Genomic DNA, 18,564 nt, shown 5'->3' with positions numbered 1-18,564 from the left:
CCGGTGGGCCAGAGGCCGGTGTGATTTTGGCCATAAACCATAGTATGAGGCCACTATAAATTTTCCCGGGTAAGAATTTTTGCCCCAGTCCGCCTCTGTTTATCGATATTGCTTTTCTTTTTTCTCTCTAACTCTGCAGTGTCTTCACCAGGAAGCTTCGTTTTCACACATTTTAAGTATTTTACTAATTTTTAGGGAATAAAGTGCAATTACAAAATGAGGAGGCATGCTTGATACACATAAACAAAGCTGGGCGCGTGTAGCAACTGAATAAACAACACTGTAAATGCAGAGACACACTATTAACACCTCACATTTTACTAAAGCACATTTCTGGGGGTTACTACCATAAAACAATAAAAACAATTTCCAGTTGCATTCCTGCTAGTAGAATCTGTTATAAATTGGTAGTAAACTCAATCTAATTGCATTTGTGATGAAACTTCCCTTTAACGGACAGCCATGGGCAACGAAAATTTGTCCGTTAGAGAGAAGTGTCCGCTAACAAGAAGTCTGAGGGAGAAAAAAAAAAAAAAAAAGAAAGAAAGAAAAATCGTTAAACGTTTAATGTAAAATTAAATTAAAATATATACAGATTTTGCACGATATTTTTGTAAATAATATACAATTACATACACAAGAGATAAAGAAAAATCGTTAAACGTTTAATGTAAAATTAAATTATATACAGATTTTGCACAATATTTTTGTAAATAATATACATACAATTATGCTATGCATATTATGACTTTATCTTAAGAAAAATACATACAGTAATCACTTATTTTCTTCTGCACCTTTTTCCGGCTGATAATTTTGTTTTCAACATTTGTTTGGAGTGAAGAAACCATCGAAAGTCCTTCAGTATCTTCTTCAGCGGCGAAAAACATTTTTAAACGATTGATTTGTATGAGCGCTTCTATTTTCATCGGTGGTTTGTCGTCTTCGACAGAATGACCTCCTTCCATTTCTTCATCCTCATGAGGAACTCCTTGAAAAATATTGATGATAATGTTGATATCTAGAGCACCATCTTCTGTAGCGAGGTTCGAGTCTATATCTTTGTAGCCAGGGTCACTTGTAGCTGAAGTATCGTACATTATTAATAGATGTTGAAGTTCTTGTTCTTCTTGGTGCTCCACATTGCTGTTCACAACTTCAATTTTTGCGTTTGAGAAGCCAGACTTTACAAAACAGTTCCCGACATTTGTTTTCTAATTGCGTTTACTGAAGAGGAAATCCATTGAATCGCATCTAGGATGCTGATTTTCTTTGCAAGGTCACTCGCACATGTTACATCGTTCATGTTTGTAATGAGATGTCTTAAAACACGTTTTCTGTAGTGAAGTTTAAAATTTTTTATTATCCCTTGATCCAAGGGCTGACTCTCTGCAGATGTGTTTGGTGGCAGAAAAACGATTTGATTGTTGGACAATTCAATGTGTGGGTGAGATGCAGCATTATCCATGAAAAGAATAATTTTTCTGTTTTGACTAATCATGTTTTGGTTAAAGTGACTTATCCATTCGCTCACAATATCTCATGTCATCCACGCTTTTTTATTAGACTTCAGTCAACATTCAAAAGATTCAACTCTATGCCCTTGAAACATCGAGGATCTTGTGGTTTTCCTATAACAAGAGGTTGTTCAAAGTCTCCCAGCATATTTGTACACAATAGTACAGTCAAGCGTTCCTTAGAAATTTTTCCGCCCTGGCACTTTTCGTTTTTTAGACTCATTGTTTTTTCAGGAAGAGCTTTAAAAAACAACCCTGTTTCATCACAGTTGTAAATATTCTTAGCTTCAAAATCACGACATAAATCTTCCAATTTGACGGTCCACTCTGTTACAACCCCAGTATCAACAGATCCACTTTCACCACTTACGGTTTTCCAAGAAATTTTATGCTGAGTTTTGAACTTGTCTAGCCATCCCACAGAAGCTTTGAACTCATTTACTCCCATAGATTTCGCAACCTCCAAAGCCTTTTCCTTAATAATAGGCCCATTAATGGGTATTTTTTTAGCACGTGCGCAACAAAACCACTCATACATAACATTGTCGATTTGAAGTCCAACAGTTTTCGGGAATGATTTTTGAACCTGATCATTTCTGTGTTGCCACAATTGTTTGAGCAGTTCATTTTTTTTCTTACCTGCGTCATCTGCGTCATCTGTCGCTTACCTGCGTCATCCCGATTTTGAATTTTGCAGCGAGATTGCGAACACTATTTTTTTGCCGATCGTACGCATTAATGAGTTCAAATTTATCTTTTAAAGTTAAATGTTTACGCGAAGACATTGTGCGCTTCACATGACACTGAACAAAACTGAAAACTCAAACTCAAAAGACGAAAGGCCGACCAAACCCCCCCCCCCCCGCGCACACACCGAATTCATCAGAAGTTTACATGTGCCTTAAAATTCTTGAAAAAGGGTTTAGAACTGCGAGGTAAACCTTGATAAAATTCAGAGAATCTGAAATAGAAAATAAACACACGATTGAGGCAATACGTGGAAGAAAAGTTCCTAGAAAAAGGACTGTGAGCTCTCCCGCAGTCTGTTATGGGGAGATCAAATTAAGTGCTGATCTAAACGAAACAGTGCAGATTGCCTGTCTGCATCCGTTACAGAGAATATCCGCTAGATAGAAGCTGAAAACATGTTAAAACCAATAGAGGTGAGTTGGGGAATTTGAAAATGTCCGTTGTAGAGAGATGTCCGTTAAAGAGAGGCATCCGTTAGGAGAAGTTTTGCTGTATACCGATAGCTGGAATTGTGTTGGTTTTTATGTTATTATGGTGAAATGTGTTTCCCCTTCACTGATATAAAAAAACAAATACATTTTCAGAATCTTCTCTTCATTCCTGTCGTGTTGCGTTCGGTTGGGGTGATTCTGCATTCGACTGCCATTTCTTGTAAACACAAAGGCGAATCGTGCATAAGCGAATTCGGTTCGTGTTATATAAGATAACGTTCCCCTATTTATAAATCGTGTCTGATCGAATTTGTGTAGTGTAAACACGTGTTATACGAGGACTGACTGTAGTTCGCCTATCCTTTAAAAGTTGATACAACTGGTGGGCCAGTTAGTTCTATGCGGGCTTTCGTGATGTTGACTGTGTCTCCGTGTATAGTAGTCAGGGCCGTGCTGTGCTATGATACAGAGAGGCGGCACCGTAAGGGGACGGCATAAGCAGCGAAATCAAAATACAATTTGAACCATTAAGGGGCGGCATTTCGAAGACTTGTATCATACTGAGAAAATCTATCCCACGGCCCTGATGGTAGTGTACTTTAATTGTGTGTGAAGTGACTGAAATAAAATAAAGAACAGTGTTAATTGTATATCAGTTGTTTTTAATTAGAACTCTGTTTCATAAAAATATTGTTTAATCTTGCCATTTAATATTATTTTAAAGCATTTTACCCTCAGAAAATGGCTACAGGAGAAAAGAGGTTGAGTGACACTATCAGATATAAATTAAACATAATAGATCACATTAAAAACATGATAACAGAGCTGCGGAAAGGTTTTTTGGGCCACCACCTACGGAAAAAATAATACTCGTCTGGCAGAAGCAAGAAAAAGAACTTCAAGCTGCTGAAAAAAGTAAATGTAACCTTTGTCATCCCGCCCCACATTGGCCAGAACTTGAAGAAGATATAAAAACAGTGGGTAGTGGGTGTAAGGAAGTTATGAAGAAGTGTTTCTACCAAAATGATTATGCATAAGGCCAGGATATTAGCAGAAGGACAAAGAATTCCCAATTTTTCTGGAACAGAAGGTTGGTGGATTTGTGCAAAGGTATGGTTTATCAATACATACAAAAACATCAATTGCACAAAAATTACCAGCAGATTATGAAGAAAAAAAAATACTGGAATTCCATAAATTTGTAATAAAGGCATGAAAACAAACTTCTTTTGAACTTAGCCAAATAGGAAAATGTGGACAAGGTCCCACTAACTTCTGATGCACCATCGAACAAAACTGTTGAATATCAAAGGGTCTGAAACGGTATCAGTAAAAACCACCGGGCATGAGAAAACACGTTACACACGTTACATAGTTTTGGCATTCAATGCTGATGGCACAAAACTACCACCATTTTTAATATTTAAAAGAAAAACTCCGCCTAAGGAAAAAATTCCAAAAGGTGTATTTGTTCATGTTCATCCAAAATGATGGATGGATGAATCTAGAATGAATCTATGGCTCCAAAAAATATGGACAAGGTGTCCTGTCCTGGTGGTCTCTTAAGGATACCATCTCTTCTCATTTGGGATCAGTTCAGAGCCCATAGAACTGAGGTCATTAAAAAGAGGGTGAGGGAATTGAATACACAGGTAGTTTTCATTCCTGGTGGGCTGACAAGCCAATTGCAGCCTTTGGATGTGTCCATAAACATTTAAGCAAAATAATGGATGGGAGAACCCAATCATGACCTCACACCCACAGGAAGAATGAAGAGGCCCACCATTGCACAGGTGTATGAATGGGTTAAGGAATCTTGGAGAAATATAAGTGGTAAAATAATTGTAAAGTCTTTCAAGCAAACTGGAATTAGTAATGTCATTGATGGCACTGAAGACGCTGTTATTTGAAGACAATGATACCAACATTAGCAGCGAGGAAGAGTTTTTGGGATTTGAAGGCGATGATTTTTTTTGGTTTTCAAAATGGCTGAACTTTCCATTTGCAGAACACTAATGTTTTTTACCATTCCCTCACTGTCTTTTTGTTCATTTTGAATTCTAATGGTAGTTTGCTTCATATAAAATATTCTAATGTAGCTAAGATTCTTTTATTTAATTGCTGTATTGATAAATTAATAATAATAATTGTGTTATTATACAGTATTAGTATTTTTCTTGCTGTTCTGATCACTTTTAGGATGAGTTTTTTCCTACTATACACATTTGAATAAATATTAAATGCCTAAATACACAAACTTTTTTCTTTTCTAAAGTGGGGGTACATCCTATATGCCATCAAATATGGTAATTTACAAAACTTAATTCTTGTAGTTCCAGTAATCTGTATAAATATCTGCCCTAAACCAACTAATATTGGACCTTTTTGCATTATGTAATTCACAATGCACTACTTGGATTACAATAATTATTACCTTTTCATATATAGCAGGGATGGCCAACTTAATTTGTGATGCGATCGACTTTTTTTCTTCAAAATGTGCCGTGATCTACCGTCTCAAGAATTTCATTGCACATGGTTAAAAAGATTAATCAACACATATTGAAAAATGTTGTTTATACATTTTTAAATTAAATACGATTCAGAATTCTTCTCTTAAATTCATACGTATTTAAATTTTTAATTTATGTGAAGTTTGTGTCTTAATGTGATCTGCCAAGCTTTCAAAATTGGGGATATATGTGATAAGGCCAACAGTAAAGAATCTTCTGTATGCAAGTTAGTAAGAGTAGAGCAATTCTTCGTCTTTTTTGTTTCAAATACGAAAAGGCCAATTCACATAGATAAGTGGAACCAAAACATGAAATTAAAAAGTTCACTGATTTTTTTTACATTTGAGTACTTTTCTCCGCAAACATATTTCAAAAAGTCTTTTTCTGATAATCTGGTTTTTAGGAAGATATCGTTCGAAATGTAAAAATTTCATTTTCAAGTAATATTTTCTCCATGCGAAAAATCTCAGCGATTTTTTTCTGCAATTTGTTTGTTAACTAACTCAACATTAAATGGATAAGAAATATATTGAACGATGTCTTCATTTGTTTAAAATCACTGAATCTAGTTTTAAAATCATCCGCAACTTTCTAAATTTCAGAAACATATTTCTCACTATTAAATTCAAAAACAGGATATTTTTGCAAATGATCTTGCATATTTGTAAAATGATCGAATTTTTTTTCTTTGAGATCCTTAGAAATTGCCAAAAATTGATATTTGTATGCAGAAATACTAATAATCATGCCATCAACATTTTTAATTTTTCTTTGTAATTCCAAATTCAGATCACTGGCAAATTTTACTGGTAAAATTTGCCAAAAAAAGCCAGATCACACAACCACTCTGTATCCTGTAGCTGTTGATAATCATCTACCCTTTGATCAACAAATTTTTTAATTTCATTCAGCAAATTTTTAATCTCTGTAGAAACTTACTCTGACTCAGCCACCTCACATCTGTTTGTAATATGAGATCTGGTTCATTTTCATCAAGTTGCATTTTGAAAAGTCTCTTTTGAAGAGATTATCCTCTGATGGAATTCACGATTTTGAAAGCTATGTCCATAACACTTTTAATATTTAATCTTTTGCTAGCTAGCACTTCCTGCTGGATGATACAGTGGTAACTCAAAACATCTGGGAATTCATCATACTTTTGGCACAATGCGATGAATCTGTTAAAATGCCCTGTCATTGCTTTAACTCCATCTGTTGTTATTGATACGAGCTTAAATAGTGGTAATTTAATTTTTTCAATAATATTTTTGAATGCGTTAAATATATCAAGACCTCTAGTTCTTTCTTTTAACGAAACCATACACAGCAGTTCTCTAGTGGCAGAATCATCGAAAACTATACGAACAGAAACCAGCAATTGAGCTGTATCACTGACAGCTGTAGATTCATCCAGTTGTAAAGAAAAGGACACGCAATTAGCAATATGAACACATTGTTCGCTCACATTTTTACTCATTTTTTTTAATGCGTTGCATCACACTATTTTGAGATAATTGCAGATCTTGAAGAGCACTTTTAATTTCATTTTTGTTCTTAAAATTTTCAAAAAGAGAAGCTGTTATTTCTAAAAATGCATCTTTGATGACCATCAGAAAATGGGTTGCATTTTTTTGTAAGAAATGACTCACTTTAAATGATGTTACAATTACTGCTTTAGATTGTAAATTAGGTGTCACGAAGAAATTTTGTTGTGCGAATAATCTGGATTTAAATTCTTTTAATTTATTTTTTCTAAGGTCACTATTAGGCGGAAAATCCGATTGGTATTTATGAGGAGCAGTGAAGTGCCTTTCTATATTTCCTTTTTTGGGTACAGCCACGGAAGCATTGCAAATCAAACGACAACATTTTTCTTTTATCATTACAAAAAAGTATTCTAGTTCTCACTCTTGACGAAAATGATATGTTTTACTCTTTTTCGTAGTATTCATTTTAAATCAAAGGGTATTAAATTAACAGTATAAGTACTGTCTAGTTATTAATATTAAGTAAGCTAAATAAGAGAGGCCTCCGTAGCCGAGTGGTCAGGAGTGGGAGTGCAGTAGCACACGCTCTTTGAGTAGACCAGGGTTCAAGCCCCTGACTGCTGAATACGGTCGATCTGCCAACCCACACTGGACCAGCGTGGCAGATTATGGCCCATTTCCCTCAGCATGAATTGTTGAGGAGGCTTCCTTCCTGCAGTGGGTTGTTAATAGCTGCACTTTACCTTTAAGCTAAATAAGAATTCGACGCATATGCTGTCCACAACGTAACTGCATGAATTTTCACTAGACAAGCCTAGCGGCTGCGTGGTGACAAAAGTAGTCATTTAGTTCAACGGATTTGTAATAAGTGTATGCAGTGGGGTGCATAATAATAATATTTTGATTTTGAATAATCTATTTTATATACAGGGTGTTTCAGTTAAACGTTTCAGAACTTCTAAGAGGGGTAGGGTACATCCTGACAACTCGAAATCATATAGCAATGTGGGGTCGGAAATGCTTTCCTGAAGCGGTGTTGTACACAGAAGCACCATAAAGAAAAGAGACCGTAAGTGAGAAATCGTTTTAATAATACATGAAAAGAAGCAAAAGGTACATGGATTAAAGTAAGTGTTCGAAGTTTCTTCCACGGGCTACAATGCACGCCTCACATCTCCGACGCATGGACATCCGAACATTCTAGAATACTCCAGGCGAATTTCTTCGGCAGCTACTGCGATTCTTGCAACCAGCTCCTCAGCATTGTCAACAGGGGTGTCATAAACTAGCGATTTCATATGACCCCAGAAATAAAAATCAAGACATGACAGGTCGGGTGACCGAGCAGGCCAACGCACGGGACCACCACGTCCGATCCACTGTTGACCAAATGTGACATCCAGGTAGTTACGAACATCTCCGCTATAATGGGCAGGGGCTCCATCGTGTTGGAACCACATTGTCTGTTCATCTCTCAAAAGTTGTGGCAATACTTGCTGCAGAAAGATCAAGTAGATAGGTCCGGTTAGACGACACGGTAACAGGTAAGGTCCGATGAGGTGATCTCCCATAATACCGGCCCATACATTGACCGAAAATCGAATCTGTGCTGCACGACGTCGTATTGCATGCGGGTTCTCGACCGCCCAGATATGGTCGTTATGCGTGTTGAAAATTCCTTCCCTTGTGAAGGATGCCTCATCGAAAAACAACACTTCAGCAGGAAAAAGGGAATTTCTAGCACATTTTCCAAGGTACCACTGTACGAAAGCAATACGAGGTGCATAATCCTCCGGTTGCTGTGTCTGGACACGCTGCCTGGAGTATTCTAGAATGTTCGGATGTCCATGCGTCGGAGATGTGAGGCGTGCATTGTAGCCCGTGGAAGAAACTTCGAACACTTACTTTAATCCATGTACCTTTTGCTTCTTTTCATGTATTATTAAAACGATTTCTCACTTACGGTCTCTTTTCTTTATGGTGCTTCTGTGTACAACACCGCTTCAGGAAAGCATTTCCGACCCCACATTGCTATATGATTTCGAGTTGTCAGGATGTACCCTACCCCTCTTAGAAGTTCTGAAACGTTTAACTGAAACACCCTGTATATATTTAAAATTCTTCGTGATTGACCGAAATTAAAGCCACAAGCGACTGGTAGATCGCGATCAACTTGTTGGCCACCCCTGATATATAGGCTGTTTTTTGTAATCAAATTTTAAATGCTTTTAAATTTTATGTCTCTCTAGATAGTACTGCAGTAAAATTTTTACTATTAATGAAAAATGTTTTTAAAAAGAGGTTAAAAAAGAGATTGTCACCACTTTTGTCATTACTAGCACTTGTGATATAAAAAATTCACCCATTTCATTTAGCATTATTATGTATGGAATAAAACAGTAAAACAGTACAGTTTTATTCTATACATATTCTATCATTATCTTGCTTCAAACATAATTTAAATATGGTTTTTATACCTGTATACAAGCTGTCATGAATTTTACAGACTTGTATTGAACTCCTGGAATTATTTTAGCTATTACAACATAATTTACCATATTCCTTTTTGTGATTTAGTCTACAGTGTCCTCAGATAATCCCCCATTTCAATTTTTTTAATGCTTTACTAGGGGCTCCGCCCCCTGCTCGCTTTGCTTGCCAACCTCTGTGCACACTTTTCTTTTCTTTCTTTTTTTTTTTTATGTAAACCCCAAACACGAGAGGTATTAGAACCGTGCTTGGGTTGGAGGTCGAGAAGACGAAAGAAGAAGATATTTGTTGACATTGGACTTGAACGACGGTGATTTTCAGGAAATACATATGAAGGAAGTTTGTTTCAGAAAACGACAGTTGAATGAATAAACGAGGAAGATGAAAAGTTGGTTCTGTGAGTTTGAAGTTGGACAGTAAATGGATGTTGGCTGGTGGCGGCACGTGTTCTGACTGTTCTGAAAGAGAGAGCGGGAATTATAGAAGCCAATTCAGAAGAACAGTGCCCATGGAAGTATCTGTAGAAGAGGCATGCAGTAGAAACAGTACGTCTATGAGACAGCGAGTGGAGAGAGTCTGTTATAGATGAATCATTAATTAACCTAACTGCCCTCTTCTGAATGGAATCAAGAAGCCTGAGAGAGGTTTTGGGTGCACCACCCCAGATGTGGGAACAGTATTCCATGTCAGGGCGGATTTGCGATTTATACAGAGTGAGCAGCTGTTTGGAAGAAAAGTAACGCCGAGAGCAAAAGAGAAAACCAAGTTTTTTAGATGCAGAGGAAACAATATTTGTAATGTGCTTGTGCCAAGAGAGATTAGAAGTCAGGGTAATCCCCAAAAAGAGATATATCATTTTGTCTAGAAATCGGAGTGTCACTAAAGATAAGCATAGGAGCAGAAGAATCCTTTTTGCGAGATATAAGACAAGACTGAGTTTTAGAAGGGTTGAAATCAACTAAGTTGTCTTTGCCCCACTGGAGAATTACCTGAAGATTTACATTTAAGGAATTGGTAGCAGATTTTCAAGAAGTTGAAGCTCATTGAGCAGGACAAGGTTTCTCAAAATGGAAAGTGGAATGCAATGTGCTATCATCGGCAAAATTATGGATAGGATTTCTAGTCAATGGAAGAAGATCATTAATATACAAGAGGAAAAGAGTGGGGGAAAAAACTGAACCTTGGGGGACACCGGCATTAGTTGAGAAGTTAGAAGACAGAGAGCCATCTACCATCACCCTCAGGGAGTGATCAGAGAGAAAACCGGATAAACAATTACTAAAAACAGTTGGCAAACATTAAGATGGAAGCTTGTTTAGAAGACCTTTATGCCAAACAAAATCGAAAGCCTTTGAGATGTCAAGATCATCTACTTGTGTTTCACTGAACCTTTCCATTGAATTAGTCCATAAATGGATAACATAATAAGCCAGAATATAACCAGTGGATCGACACTGACGGAATCCATACTGGCGATCGTTGATCAGACGGAAGGTTTCTAGGTAGTTTAAGAGTTGGCGATTAATTGATTTCTCCATTACTTTAGAAAGAGTAGAAGTAATTGCAATGGGATGATAATTGGATGGGAGGGATTTGTCATCCTTTTTAGGAACTGGCTGGATATGAGCAAATCTCCAAGCAGAAGGAAAAACATCTTTGGAATAAGAAAGTGAAAAAAGGCGGCAAAGAATAGGAATAAGTTCAGGAGCACAGGTTTTGAGAACAAGTGGAGAAATACCATCAGGACCTGGAGCTTTCTTAGCATCGAGATTCGTCAAAATCCTTCTGACATACTTTTGACGGAAGACCACAGGAGGCATTGACTGGTGTGTGTTGGGAATGGTGGGTGGTATTTTACGAAGATCATTAATACACAAGTTGGAAGAAAAATGGGATGCTAGCAGGTCAGCTTTATTCTTGGCTGAAGTGACAACAGAACCATCTGATTTGGACAGAGGTGGGACAGAGATGGGCAAAAGTTGCATCCAATAGCTTTGGCAAGAGACCAGAATGCTTGGCTACCATTAGGGCAAGAAGCAAGTTTTCTACTCTTAGCCTGTTCAAACTCTAGTTTGGACTGATTAATAACTGTTTTACAATTGTTGAGTTTTGGTGTAGGCAGAAAATGAAACTGGAGAATTAGAAACAAGCCAATTATGATATGCAACATTCTTCTCTTGAACAGCCTTAGCACATTTATTGGAAAACCAAGGTTTAGATAAAGGACGAGATTTTAAAGTGGCGTGTGGGATAAAGGATTCCATTCCTGCAAGAATAATTTCACTGACACAATTTGAGCAAACGTTGACATCAGAAGTTTTGAAACAGTAATCCGACCAAGGAAAAGAAGAGAAGAAGTCTCGCAGGTCATCCCATTTTGCATTCTTGTAATGCCAAACAACACGAGGTTGGGAATAGCCATGAGATAAAGGTTCCATTGGAGAAGAGACAATCACCAAGTTGTGATCTGAAGTGCCTAAAGGACCTCTCACTTCGACCATGTACTTAGAACGGTTGTTTGTGAGAAAAAGATCAAGCGTATTGGCTGTATGATTAGGATTGTCTCGTATTCTTGTAGGTAAATGAACAATCTGTGTAAGGTCATTAGTAATTGCAAAAGCCTCAGCATCTCGGCCAGCTGGGTCGGTGTGACTAGAAAACAGAAGCCAGCTGGAGTTGTGAACATTAAAATCACCAAGGAAAATTACCTCACTGTTAGGAAAGTTGGACTGGAGAAAGTCAAGTTGCAAAGAGAGGAAGTCAAAGAGTTCCAAGTGATTAGTGGAGTTGGGAGAATGGTAGAGACAACAGATGAATTTTACACAATGAGGTAGAGAGATTTTAAGCCAGAGAAGATTAAAGAGAGGAGATTCCAAATTCCCAAGTCTCTGACAGGGAATATCAGAACGGACATATACACAAGTACCACCTTTAAGGCGAAAGGAATCATACAGCGAATAATTTGGGCATCTGAGATGAGTAGTAGTTGAATCAACTGATAACTGAGATTCTGTCAGAAAAAGTACACGAGGTTTGGCAGACTGCAAGTGGAAATGGACATTGTTAAGATTAGAATTGAGACTACGTATATTTGTGAAATGAATTAGGAAGTGCTTGGGAGGTTTAGATCTTTTCGCAGATAAGCTTGCTCTATTAGTTTGACAATTCATATTGTATTCAATAGTAAGAAAAAGAGGGTGGGAAATGCTGTATGAAGTAATGAAATTTTTGGATATGGTGCACACATGGTAAGAATATATCCAGATCCTTGACATAACGTGGCCTCGATAATGCTCCCTGCCTACACACTACTCGGACTCCTTCCAGTCACTGTCTGGCAGAGTAGTGGTAGCAAGATTATAAGCTAGCTGATCTGGAAGCCTCCTAGAGAGTTACCAATAGGTTCGGTCATGTGTACTAACTAGCGGCCGGCCTGCGAACACCATTTTAGAGCTGTACCCTCGAAATGCAAGAATATTGGATCTTGCCATGATGTTCATCGTAACCTCAAAAGTCATCAATCATACTGCATGATGGAAGAGATAGGGAAGGGTTGACTGGAACCTAGCTCTAGAGACTAAACATGGGTTCCACCACTTCAAGCCTCCAATAAGCAAAGTGGTGGTATTGCATCGGTTGATGAGAGTCATCTACCACCTAGTACTGCCTGGTAACATAGAGGGGCGGCATTCCTCCCTGTGGTGTGGGTGCCACACGTCGACCCCTGCCTACGTTGGTTCACACCTGTGTGGTCACCCACCATGTACTTGTGCATGGAGGTTATACCCAGGATTACTAATAGTCCTACCATCGTGAAGGTGCAAGCAGAGGATTTGGCTGTCACAGACTGGCTGGACTTCTCCGAAATTGGGCCCACTTGACTTGAGTGTCACCCGAATATCAGTTCCATCAGCGTTTTAGACTCCCAGGTAGGAAGTACAGCTTGTCTGGCCTATCTGAGAGAATGTCAGTGACAATTGCAAGGACCAAATACATAATATGTACAGGTATGACGGAGTAAGTCAAATCTTTTCTATGTAAAAGATATCTGTCGAAACGCACTGGTCGATATCTAATCAGGAAATGACCTGTGTAATTATTTACTTGTGCATTTGTAGTGCATGGAATTCTCAAGGTCGAATAAATATCACTATGTAATTATTTATCTGTGTTTACATAGGCCACTTAGGAAAAGGCGTGGTAAAAATTCAGATTTTGGGTACCACTCCATACTTCGTGTAAAAGTCAGGAAAAAGGCAGTGATTGGCAGGTGCCACTCAGTGTTTAGTCCTGCCCCTTTCCTCCTAGGTTGACATTCCTGGGGTGTTTATCCCTCCACTTGCCACTGTTTTAAAATCGGGAACTCGTTTTCCGATTTTAAAACAGCGGGATGAAGAGGGATAAATGCCCCTTCCTAAGCTAAGCACCCCCCCCTCGACAACATCAAAATATATCATTGTCGTGATGAGACATCAGAAAGAAGAGAAATAAGGCTTTCTCAGATTCTTCTTTGTCTAGAAACAATCAGAAACAAAGCATTCACAATAATCACCCAATCACAGAACTCGACTGTACAGTCACTCTATTCTACAACCACGTCCACTGCACTGAGACAAATGGTACCCAATAATATATTTTAGCCAAAGGCCTTCTGCTTTGGATTCCATAATGCATGAGGAATATTGTTGTATCCAAAAGAGCAGGACTAAAATATTTAACTGAAATATTTGCTAACTATACAAATATTTAAAATATTTACAAAATACTAAACTATTTACAAATATACAACATTCATTAATATACAAAATATGTTATAATGGAACATCAAATGTTAGACAGTGAAGCATGTGCATGAGGTTGGTGAACATTATGGAGACAGTTGTCGATAATTTATTGCATTTGTAGTGATGTAATTGCCTCACCCTCTTCTCCCATTGGCTCGAATAAATATCAATAGGAGGAAAACTTTTTTAATGTATAGAGAGATAATAGATCTTCAACCTTTTAATTCAAAATTATTGGCATCTGAGGCAGTTGGAACTCATGCATAGTGCAATGCAATTTACATCTGCCACTCATTTGTCACATCTAGTGTGACGAATGAGTGGCAGATGTAAACAATGGACAGTTGCTCTTAAAATTTGTCATAATTACTCAATATTTCCTCCATCTCTTACTTTACAAAATGAGCTGATACAGTAACGTAATTTTCATCCTCCCAGTCCCACTTGGTATTTCCCAAATGAAGCAAACTGAAAGGCAGTGTTATTATTATCATTTCAGTTTAATTTTGGATAGTTTTAGTTTATATTTTATTTGGAAATGTTTTATAGAGGAATTCAGTCTGCCAATTCTCCTCAACAGTATAGTGCATTAGGCACTTGTTACTCAATTTGTCACTTGCCAAAATCTGGTTTCAAATTCCATCAGAGATGGAAGGAATTCTTAAAAGTGCTCTTCAGCCAGAGCTATATTTGAGTAAGCTCAGGCAGAGGGAATAGGGTTCCCTTATAAGTTATTTCAGATTTTTTTTAGCCTGCACATATAAATTAACATATGAACATACCCTTATGCATACCTAATAAACAATACCATATGAACTCCCATACCCTGTGAAGCAGTATTCTGATCAAAGTAGTCATGTGCCAGAAATTCCAAATCAATATCTGGTTGTAATGTCTCCTGCCAATTATATATTTAAGTGTGTACAACACTGAAGTACAGAAAGCTACTAACAGCTTTCAATTTGGGAAAAGAAAAAAAAAAAAAAAGCCTAATAATTACTCTGAACCTTTTCAGTATGTACTAATTGTATTACTATATAATTTATTAAACTTAAGTAAATAATGTGCAATTTGCTCTATGTAAGAAGATATTTAATTTTATAATAATTCATAGAAATTACAATGAAGCACTTATGGTCTTCAATATCTGAAGAAACTAGCTGTTACACTCTGTTTTGAGGCTTTTCTCTGTATTATTAAGAGGGTCCAAGGATAGTAGCTATACTTGAAACTGATGTTAGCAAACAAAACATATAGTTCCAAAAGTTTTAGTTTAAAACAGATCACATAACAAAATTTTCCTTATACTGTAACCTTTTACCATTGAAACCAAAGCTGTAATTTTTCTATATACTCTTTAATTATGCATAGATGTACTCTGGTGAAGATTTCATTGCTTTAGGAGACCAGGTTACTTGTTTTATTAGACTCCGTAGTCTGCTAGACTATGGAATTTAAAACAACTTCAAATACTGGTCAAATATTGTTCAACTTGGGAATAGTGATATCATTATCTCAAACTTGAAGGAGAACAGCAGGGCTTATTTGTATGGGAGGAAAGTACACTATATTCTGTTGGGATTGAAGGATTTTAGAATGTTAGTCACACAAATAAATAGAACTGTCTCAACCAATGTGTATCCATTTATCAACATGATGCCATCATGTTGATAAATGGGTACTTTTTTTGTAGAGCACATGGCTTGTTAGTCCTTCCTGGTATAGTTTTTAATGATGTTTTTTGGCTGAAAGTTTCCTAGCTCACCAGAAGATGTATTGTGGAATCAGGAATGTCATGAACATCTAGAGGATTTTTATAGAATGGAAGAGAAGCTCTAGTGTAGTAGCAGTGGATGTATAGTTGGGATTGATTATTGTACCATCATTTTGTTATTGTTATTACTGTATATATATTATTGATGAGGTTTGTATCAGAAAGCAGCCTTTTAAATATATTGATCCAAGTTGATGTAATCTGTGCTGATTGCTTTGTTTCCATTAAAATTGTTTTGGATTATTTGAATGAAATAGCCTGTTTTGAATGTGTCCAGACTAAGGATCTTAATATCATTATTGTATTTGATATTATCTGTCCATACTTAAAAGTCATTCTTGTGTTCCTTCAGTCTTTCCTTATAGTGTCTGTTTGTTGGGTACTATTGGGAGTCTAGTTGATAAACCAGGTTTCTGCACTGTTCAGTGGCTTGTTGGTAGTATTTTGTACTTTTAAATTGGAGCATTCCAATTTAAAAGCTATAGTAAACTGGGTGACAACATCACCCAACTGTTTTATGTTTTGGCTGCTCTTGCTGTTTTATGACCAAGACTCTGATGAAGAGAATGCAATTCCTGTGGGTTCTGGAGGTTTTAAAACTTCTGTCTGGTTTTCTGAATGGTTTTGGAAACCAGTTCCTCCGGATATCTGTTGTCAACAATTTATGTTACCTTGAAGTTCCATCTCTAGATTCAAACAGTTATGGCTTGTATGGAGAGCCAAATATAAATCCACATATAATGCCAAGGTTTGATTATAAATGTGACTGTGTATTCATGTGTAAATGTGTTTGATTATAAATGTGTGTGTGTGTATTCTGACACAAGTTACTCTACAGGCAGCAACACCTATCCCACTTTTAAATCTGCTGCCACTACACTGGAGGATAATTCTCTTCTATTACAGACACATTCCAGAAGAAACTACTCAGCTATGTCTCTTATGATGAATTGCCATTATGTGAAGAACAACTGCTTGTGGCAACCAATGCACACCACTCAACATTAGGCAAGACAGTTCCAGTCATTTTTTTGATCAGCAGTGTAAAAGAACCTTTGATGCCAAAAAGAATGTAACATACTTTTCTTCTGCACAATTAATTTTGCTATTCTCCTTCTGGTTTTTGAGATAATGTCATTACTTCATGTTGAAAGACCTTCAGCCAGAACTTCTAACCTGGGAGAATATAACATAAGCAACTCAAGTTACTCAGCAACATGGTCTATGCTGGAGCACACATCTGTGCATGCTCACTGAAGCCTGCCAAGAACTGACAGTTTTGGATTAAGTTTCTGTGATAAAATCACATTGCAAGGTAAGTGTTGTATGTGATTTGTTTTAGACCATGCTTATGGAACTGTATATATTTTGTGGATCAGTTTTTGTCACAGTTTTCAAGTATAATGTCACAGTTTGCAGTATAGCTGCTGTTCCCAAAATTGTGCTACTTTGAAAAGCCTCAAAATAGAGGTGAAACATCTAGGTCTTTAAATATGCAAGACTGTAAGTATTGCTTCATTTTTCTTTGTCAACCCATGTTTGCCCTGTAGAATACACATTTCATATAACTTATAATATGCTATATAGTTACTGTAATTATTAGATGTAATTTATAAAAATTATAATGATTTATAAAAGTGGTTTCTGTGGAATTTTTTTATAGGATAATCTTTCTCAAGGAGAAACAATTGAATGTCTTTCTAAGGAAACAGAGAAGTTAACTGATACATGCCGACATGAGATATTGAGAATTGCAGAATTGCAAGGAGATGATTTCCACTTAGACAGACCTTTATTCTTTGCATGCCGAGAAGATAGAGAGAGATTCTGTGAAAAAGTAGAATCTGGTGATGGCAGAGTGTACCGATGTCTAATGAGGCATAAGATGGAAAGAGATATGAGCCACGAGGTAAGTATTCTTATAAAATACAGAGGTTTTAGTATTTCCTGAATATTATTTGCCATTTTAACACATGTATGAAGATGAGCAAGTCTAATTTTGAAATCACTAATTTTGTATAGGTAAGTCTCACTTGCACAGCCTCTTCTTAGCATGAAGAGTCTTGCGTAGTTACCAATTCATTTCATCAGCAACATCAGGTGGTTTATCTAAGACTTTCCCACACCCAGTACACAAGGGTCCAATCTGATTCACTTTGTTGATTCTTCATTATATTCACATACATGAAAAATTCCTTGTTCCCATTATTTGCTCTCTTTTCCAGTGCTTTCTCATATGCAGCCTTGGCCTCCTTAACCTTATATATGGCACTATTACAAACCAGTTTGTAGCTGTTGTAGGCATCAGTACTTTCCATTGCCCTGTAACTATCCGATGCTATCTTTTTCTGATCTTATAGACTGGCCAGCTCCGCATTCATCATCCTTCTAATGCAATATTTTCTTAATGGTGTGTGTGCGTTCATGGCTTCTGTGATTTTTTGCTCTAAAGTTATTCCATAATTCAAATGTATTTGCCCTCACTCTGCACTGCAATCTACCCAATTAATAGATGCTATATAGCAGCTTACACTGTCATAGTCACCTCTTCTAAAATTATAATCTATACCTTTACCTTTAACTACTTCAACATCTTTCCTCATCGTCTAACAAACAACTGCATGATCGCTACCTGCCACTGGTTCCTATACTTTAAGCTCTCTGATGTCATCTGGTTCATGAGCAATGATGAGTTAAAGAATATTGTTTTCAAATAGATCCAGCAAATTTTTCTTGCAAGGTGTGTGACCACAGAAGAAATATTGGTCCATCACTTTCAGCCAGAGACAAAGGGCATTAAATTTTTTTCTCTATGGTT

At 36.9% G+C, this 18,564-nt stretch overlaps 1 protein-coding gene across 1 annotated transcript in view; it reads left to right on the top strand.

Annotated features, from left to right (window-relative positions):
- Glg1 (Golgi apparatus protein 1) overlaps positions 1 to 18,564 on the top strand; it is a 187,943-nt gene that overhangs the window by 59,780 nt on the left and 109,599 nt on the right. Inside the window, exon 5 of the mRNA XM_090378712.1 lies at positions 17,410 to 17,655. Coding sequence (XP_090234838.1) covers positions 17,410 to 17,655 — 246 coding nt within the window. The remainder of the gene's footprint in view (positions 1 to 17,409; positions 17,656 to 18,564) is intronic.

The sequence above is a fragment of the Mastigoproctus giganteus genome, chromosome 7 (genome assembly GCF_048544385.1).
Source record: "Mastigoproctus giganteus isolate SK-2022 chromosome 7, ASM4854438v1, whole genome shotgun sequence".
Lineage (NCBI taxonomy): Eukaryota > Metazoa > Arthropoda > Arachnida > Uropygi > Thelyphonidae > Mastigoproctus > Mastigoproctus giganteus.
Note: the sequence above shows the minus strand (reverse complement) of the source record. Positions and strands in the feature narration are given on the sequence as shown.